This window comes from Penaeus japonicus, unplaced genomic scaffold (assembly GCF_977035675.1).
Source record: "Penaeus japonicus unplaced genomic scaffold, GWHDUDI00000001_assembly GWHDUDI00000001, whole genome shotgun sequence".
Classification (NCBI taxonomy): domain Eukaryota; kingdom Metazoa; phylum Arthropoda; class Malacostraca; order Decapoda; family Penaeidae; genus Penaeus; species Penaeus japonicus.
In genome coordinates, this window is record NW_028234403.1 from 50,910,487 (window position 1) to 50,917,986 (window position 7,500).

Consider the following 7,500-nt stretch of genomic DNA (forward strand, 5'->3'; position numbering starts at 1 on the left):
AATAGAGATGTAGCCAAGCAGGTGCTGAAGGAGAGAGGTCTGAAGAAGATTAGGCTGGGTATAGAAGGCTACCCAACGTACAAGGAAAAGATTAAGAAAAGACCAGGTGTGTTAACTTCTTTTTATTTCTTTGTTTGTACTTGTAAGTCTGAGTAATTATATACAAGTTATGTCACTCTATATATTATTTGCATAATTTGTTTTGAGAAGCTCAGTTAATGTAGGTGAGTTGGTTTTTAGTAATAGGACCACAGTAAGTGTAGTAACTGAGCCATGGTTCTCAACCTTATTTACTCCATTTCCCCACAGAGGATTTTGTAACAGCCTCTTGGCCCCCCTTCATTCCTTCCCCTTCCCCCAACGTACTGAACATGTCAGTTCAGCAGCTCTTTCCAGCAGCTGTCACACAGACAGGGATTTAATTCCTAAAGACTCGAAAGCATTTAGCATGTCTGTTCCTCCAGCTCCATTTAGGATATGATTTTTCGTTTCACCAAATTTTAGTCTTTTTCATTTCAAGAGCTTGAATTTTTACACCAGAATATTTAATTGCCACATAATAAATACAAACTACAGAGTAAGCGTCAAAATTGAAAAATATATCTTTGTTACTCCTCATAGGTGAAAAAATTATTGCAGTTACCCTGCAAAATCAGAATAAGCTTCCATCTGTAAAACACCAGCATGTAAAACATGCAAATACTGTACAAATAAAGCAAGAAAAAGAACATGTTTCCTCATTGAAAATAATGATTATCCATGCAGATGTATAAATAGCAAAAAGAAACATATACCATGAGAGCCTGACAAGGGTATGGGGAGATGGGGCTGATATAGTGGGTGTGGTTGAAGGAAACAAACCATATGAATAGAACACATATGAAGCAATAAAGAGCATTTTTGTCATGGAACACAAGAAAATATTTATTCAGATGTATGAATAACAAAAAGATAACAATATACCATAATGCAACTATACTGAATGGTATGGGGAGGGGGTATGGGTGAGATAAAGCATGGATGAAGATATTGGCTGGCATGAAATTTGCCATATAGCATTAGAGATACTTTTTCACTATCAGATATATTAGTGTGGTTTGAGGAAACTTGACAAATATTTGTAGACGCTACATATGTCCCATTCATAGCAAAAAAAAATGTGGAAAAAAATCCCACCAGTTTTTTTACAGGCCTTCTACAAATGTGACCGATAGGACTGACATACAGGTTGAGAACCACAGACATGCCTTTTCAAAGCCTTTTTATAAAGCACATTCCCAAAATGAATTGGCAACTTAAAATTCATAACAGTGCTCTGTGGCCTCCTTAAATTCTTGCCATAACACAAGGTTGAGAACCACTGACTTTGTTTGTGATATGTTGGATTGGTATCATCATTTTTTCAATAGATTATAATTTTCTTGATTTAAGAAATACAAGTTAAATTTGTTCTCTCTCCCTCTTTCTTTCTCTCTCTCTCTCTCTCTCTCTCTCTCTCTCTCTCTCTCTCTCTCTCTCTCTCTCTCTCTCTCTCTCTCTCTCTCTCTCTCTCTCTCCCCCTCTCTCCCTCCCCCCCCCTCTCTCCCCCTCTCCCTCTCTCCCTCTCTCCCTCTCTCCCTCTCTCCCTCTCCCTCTTTCTCCCTCTATTGCTCTCTCCCTCTCCCTCCCTCCCCCTCTCCCTCTCTCTCTCTCTGTCTCTCTCTCTCTCTCTCTCTCTCTATCTCTATCTATCTATCTATCTTTCTCTCTTTCTCTTTCTCTTTCTCTTTCTCTCTCTCTCTTTCTCTCCCTCTTTATGAGGGACATCACAAATGGTACTTATCTAAAGTCATATACAGTTTTGTAGCTTTATTGAAGACAGGAGCAATGATTAGGTAAACAATCACACAGTCAGTAGCCAGGGGCAGCACAGGTGAAGTTCGTGTCGCAGGTTGGCGGGGTTCTGCTGTTCCCTTGGATAGCAGGTCAGATGTCAGCTGCGTCAGCATTGCTTGCAGGCCACATGGTCATCACAGGAGAAGTCCATGGATATCTTAAGGCGGGCATCAGAGCGTCCTCAGGTGGTCACGGGAATACTAGAACTGGATTGGAGTGCGCATTTATGGGTGACAGCATTGCAGACGAAACCTCATAGCATCAAGGCATCCCCATGTGGAAGGCTGGATGGGACAAATTTTGGTAGCATGACTGTTTTTATTTAAGTTTATATTTTCATGGTAGAATGAATGTGATGTATAAATTTTTGCTATAAGAGAACCCATATGGTGTAGCAATGTGGTTACATTGTTTCAGACCTCAACCCCCCTCAACTTCTCTCTCTCCTCTCCCTTTCCTCTTCCTCTACTCTTCCTCTTTCTCCTCTCTCTCTCTCTCTTCTCTCTCTCTCCTCTCTCTCTCTCCTCTCTCTCTCTCCTCTCTCTCTCTCCTCTATCTCTCTCTCCTCTCTCTCTCCTCTCTCTCTCTCTCCTCTCTCTCCTCTCTCTCTTTCTTTTTGTATCTTTCTAACGCTCTCTCTCTCTCTCTCTCTCTCTCTCTCTCTCTCTCTCTCTCTCTCTCTCTCTCTCTCTCTCTCTCTCTCTCTCTCTCTCTCTCTCTCTCTCTCTCTCTCTCTCCTCTCTCTCTCTCTCCTCTCTCTCCCTCTCTCTCTCTCTTCTCTCTCTCTCTCTCTCTCTCTCTCTCTCTCTCTCTCTCTCTCTCTCTCTCTCTCTCTCTCTCTCTCTCTCTCTCTCTCCCCTCTCTCTCTCTCTCTCTCCCCCCCCTCTCTCTCTCTCTCCTCTCTCTCTCTCTCTCTCCTCTCTCTCTCTCTCTCTCTCTCCTTTCTCTCTCCCTTCTCTTCTTTCTCTCTCTCTCTCTCTTCTCTCTCTTTCTTTTCTCTCCTCTCCTTCTCTCCTCCTCTCCCCTTATCCCTCTCTCTCTTACTCTCTCCTCTTTCCTCTCCCCCTCTCTCCCTCTATCCCTCTCTCTCTCTTCTCTTTCATTCTCCCCTTCTCCCCTCTCTCTTTCTCTTTCCCTCTCCCCCTCTCCCTCTTTCTGGCCACATTGAAATTGAGTCTTGAAAAGTGACTGAGCATGTTTTACAGATGTTGGAGGAACTTATTCCATGAAATTTAATTTCATAGATATTGATAGATTATTTGGTAAAGGTTACCCTGAAACTGTATCTTTTCCCTGAGTTACCATTGCAGAGAGTTCTAGTGAATGTGTGTGGCAAATTTTGCCTCAAGAAAAGTAACAGCATACAAGTTTAACCCATTGCAGACGGGTGTCATGACATACTTGATGCAGGAGCTTTGGCCTGACAACATCAGGGCATACATTTTGTATAGGGATTTTGGATCACTGTGCTATTTTATTGTGCTATGAATAAGGAATGAGTGATGATGTCAATTGCAGTCATGATTGCTATAATTACCATAATATTAAGCAAACCTAACATCCAATCATATAATACAATTTTAGTCAACTGCAGCATTGATACAGCCTGGCATATGGCACATATAAGTCTCTAGATTCAATAAATAAATGGCTCTAGTGTTACAATGAGTGACTGAAATAGAGCAGGAAAAGTCAAACTATGTTATGTGAAGCTGCCTCACTCTGAAATAAAGCACCTCCTGGAGACTGGGCCAGTGAATCTATCCTCCATCCGCAATGGGTTAATCTGCTTTGAGTTGTGAAATTTAGCACAGACAATTACCGTGCCTTTAAGTAAGTGTTTAGCTGTGTTTTAGCAGTTTTCAGCCTCTAAAGCTTTTACTCCAATGCATAGGTGGCAGAGCTGAAGTAATCTACAACTACGTGCAACGACCATTTATTCGAATGTCCTGGGAGAAGGAAGAGGCCAAGAGTAGACATGTGGACTTTCAGGTGAGTTGGTATTAAAGTTTGCAGTATAATTGCTTATGGAAATGGATGTTTTGTTCATTTCTTTTCGTTGTTTTGAATATAAATCACAGAAAGAAAATCATTGGATTTTATTTTATCATTTTTTTTAGTGCCTTAGGTACATTTAACCCATTCGCGCCGGATGATGTGCTGATACGTTTTGTGGTTTTTGTGGCAGACACCGGTGACGAGATATCTGGGCAAGGCCGGCACTCGGGGTGAGCGAGCAGGCAGCCCAGGCTCACAGCTTGTGTGCCCGAGAATCTCGAGGCGTTAGGCTTATGCGTTCAAAAACCCCGGCATTACGATCATTCAAAGCCAGAATCGCCTCGGCGTGAATGGGTTAACAGTCAATTTTTATGTAAATCCCACTTCTAATAGTCTCTATTTCTTTTTCCAGTGTGTGAAAAGCAAGTCAGTAACAGACCTAGCAGAAGCCACGGCTGACCCAGCCTTAGACCGCGTTGTGACCCTAGACCCTCCCCCTGTGGCCATGGGACAGGAGGCCCCCCCAGAACCACTACCCCCCCTCGAGGGAGCTGTAGGGGGAGGGGAAGCGCACCAGGACGAAGGGGCCATAGGTGGAGCTGTGGGAGGCGCTGCAGTAGGTGTCCATGCACCACCTCAGCCAGCCAACGAACCATACCCGGAGGTAATAAGGAAGAGAACTGTCTCATATTTATAGTGCAGTTTAAGTAAAGAATATGATTTCATTTTTTGTGTAAAATGGGTCATTATGTTTTGATTTGTAAGGTAATTTTTCCATTAGAATTCAGTTGCCTATTGAATTATATGTTATGTTTTGCTTGTCATGTCAAGAATTGATATGCCAGTGATGCTTTGCATGTAGGTATGTCCTCATTTTGTATGTCATACCAGTTGAGAACACTGAAGTGAATTCATGTTTCTTATTTCAATTTGGGATTGTTCTTACTACATGCATTTCATATTTGATAGTTTAGGTGTTGGGTGTATTTATATTTATTTTACATATAGCAAATATCTGCCTATAGTCTACAATAATCTGATGATGATAGATACCTTTTGAAGCCTGGTTCTTATTTATTTTTTTGACAATACGTAATTTTGTTTATCAGATAATTTCCATAATCATATCAGTCTGTGGAATTTTATACTTCGGAATCTGTGTGTGTGTGTGTGTGTGTGTGTGTGTGTGTGTGTGTGTGTGTGTGTGTGTGTATGTGTTGTGCCTGTGCTTGGGCTTGTGCATGTGTGTTTGTGTATGGGTAGAAAGCCTGTTGCCAATTTTTTGAGGTATTAACACTTTTTTGAGGCTGATTCTTGAGTTTCATCAGGTCATGTAGAAAGATTGTACACTAAGTTTTCATTAGTTTTTATGAACATTATCATTTTTATTATGGCTTTAGCAAGAGCATATAAAAGTATTTGCTATAATTAAGATGAAGGTAAGAATAATTGACTGAATGCAAATTGACTAGAGTTCTGTGAATGTGTACTCATCCAGCTTTAGCTCTGATTTGTACTTATTTTTGTCTCTTTGATTTTCCAGATATTTTGTTGATATTGTTTTTATATATGTGTTTGTAGGCCTGTTTGTTTCTGTATTGTTGTCAATGTAAGTATTGAGTACTTACCTTTTTTTTCCTTTGTGTGGGTATGTGTTAAACTGCATTTTAGAAAGATTGGGACTGTCCTGTTAGCCTCCCTATTTGTAGTGTCATTTGATGAAAGTGAAGCAAGTTGAGGTTGAAATCCATGCCTTAGTCATTTTACTAAAACCATGCATGTAGAGTTCCCAGTTCAACTTTTTCTGGGTATCTTAAAAAAATTATGCTGTTATATCTCCATATCCTCATACTTATATATCTAACCTTCTCTGAACATTTTTCCTGACCACATGTTACATAATATATCAGGATGTTATTGCATTTACATTGAATACCAATGAATTACATAATATGTAACCAAACCATAAGAAAAAAAGACTCATACTGGGTACCTCTGAAAAGACTGCAGAGGTTCATTTCTGTCTTGCAGGTGAGCGGAGGCCATGAGGAGGTAGCCTGAAGGGGAGCAAACATAGCAAAGAGATCCATCATCTCAGCTGCTCCTGCACCAGTGCCACCTTTGATGTGGAGGTCCTTTCTCCCTCGCATTCCTGCTGCCTCAAGCTCCCTTGCTGCCAGTGCACCTCTTCTTCACCGTGATGCCTCGCCACAAAACCCACAGAGTGATGCCAGCACCAGCTTCTGGTCATGCCTGTTTTGTGGGTGTTTGATTGACAAACTACCAGCTTACAAGGATATGCTGTTTAGAAAATCCTATGAGAGATTTTAAGAAGTGAGCTTTCAGAGTTAGGCATGGAAGATGTAAAACTTGTGGGTGTTATGTATATATATACAGGGACTTAGGTTTGAATCTTGTTCTAGTAAGGCTAAGCTTTGATACTCATTTCATATGGAAATAAGAAGTTATGGAATGCATAGGTCCTTTCAAACTTTCCACTGTTGTATGTTAATGTATTGAAAGTGAGGTATTAATGCATTTCTGAAACATTGTGCAGCTACAGATGAATAGCTTCATTTTTTTGTATTATGTTTGCCCATGTACCATTACAAGTGTTGTCCTACATATGAACAGTAATGCTTAGTTTTCTCTTGTAATAGTCATGTTCAACACCATGACCTGCCATTGCCTTATGAAATATTATGTATCAAATATTATCCATAATGGTTGGGTGCTTTTGGTAAAAATTATGCATGCAAGATGATCTTTGTTCCTCACGCAAGTATAGTTGATACTAGACCATGCTATACAGATGAAAAAGATCAGATCCTTCTTTCAATGCCATTGTACTTGGGCCATGTATGATTTTTTCTTTCACTCTCTCAATCTTTTCTCTTTCCAAGATAAATGTACATATATATTGAAAGGCAAAATGATGCTCATAATATCTGTGTTCTTTTTCTGTTCTTTACTCTTCTTGGCATTTAGTGAATAGGGTATCTTCTATTTCCCAAATATACACACAATTACTGATTTCACAAACTACATTATTTTTTTAAGTGTCATTCATGTGAAAGTAGCATCAGCCTTTCTGTGAGCATTTGCATTTGATGCTGATGATAAACCATTATTTTCCCTTTCTTCATAATGTCGTGTGATTACAGTATTACTAAAGGCTCAAAAACAAGCTCAGCTAATCATAGGTTACTATTATTTACAAGGTTCTTTCACCAGAAAGTGTTTTTTGTTGATTCACATATCAAGGTGAAGTTGTTTATGCAGAATTTTTCCTTTGGGATGTTTCTCGCCTAATGTTATTGGTTCATACCATATCCTTTCTTTATTCTTCTGGTATCTTTTTCTTCTCTTGGTTATTTTTACAAAAATGATCTATGTTATCCTCCTTTTTTTATTATTACCACTTCCCTCATCCTTCCTCCATCCTCCTCCTCCTCCTCCTCCTCCTCCTCCTCCTCCTCCTCCTCCTCCTCCTCCTCCTCCTCTTCCTCCTCCTCCTCCATCCCCCTCCCTCTTCCTCCTCCTCCTCCCTCCTCCCCCTCCCTCTTCCTCCCCTTCCCTCTTCCCTCTCCTCCTCCTCCTCCTCCTCCTCCTCCTCCTCCTCCTCCT

General features: G+C 40.5%; 1 protein-coding gene across 18 annotated transcripts in view; it reads left to right on the top strand.

Annotated features, from left to right (window-relative positions):
- The window catches only part of mri (BTB/POZ domain-containing protein mrityu), a 151,678-nt gene that overhangs the window by 141,806 nt on the left and 2,372 nt on the right, over positions 1–7,500 (top strand). For 14 of the 18 annotated variants that reach the window (XM_086542033.1, XM_086542056.1, XM_086542049.1 and 11 more), the window contains 4 exons: positions 1–106; positions 3,770–3,867; positions 4,286–4,537; positions 5,877–7,500. The exon at positions 1–106 is cut by the window's left edge and continues 44 nt beyond it; the exon at positions 5,877–7,500 is cut by the window's right edge and continues 2,372 nt beyond it. In XM_086542033.1, coding sequence (XP_086398159.1) covers positions 1–106; positions 3,770–3,867; positions 4,286–4,537; positions 5,877–5,921 — 501 coding nt within the window. In that variant the 3' untranslated portion in view covers positions 5,922–7,500. The remainder of the gene's footprint in view (positions 107–3,769; positions 3,868–4,285; positions 4,538–5,876) is intronic. The other 4 variants (XM_043019770.2, XM_086542079.1, XM_086542087.1 and 1 more) reach the window with 1 other exon arrangement.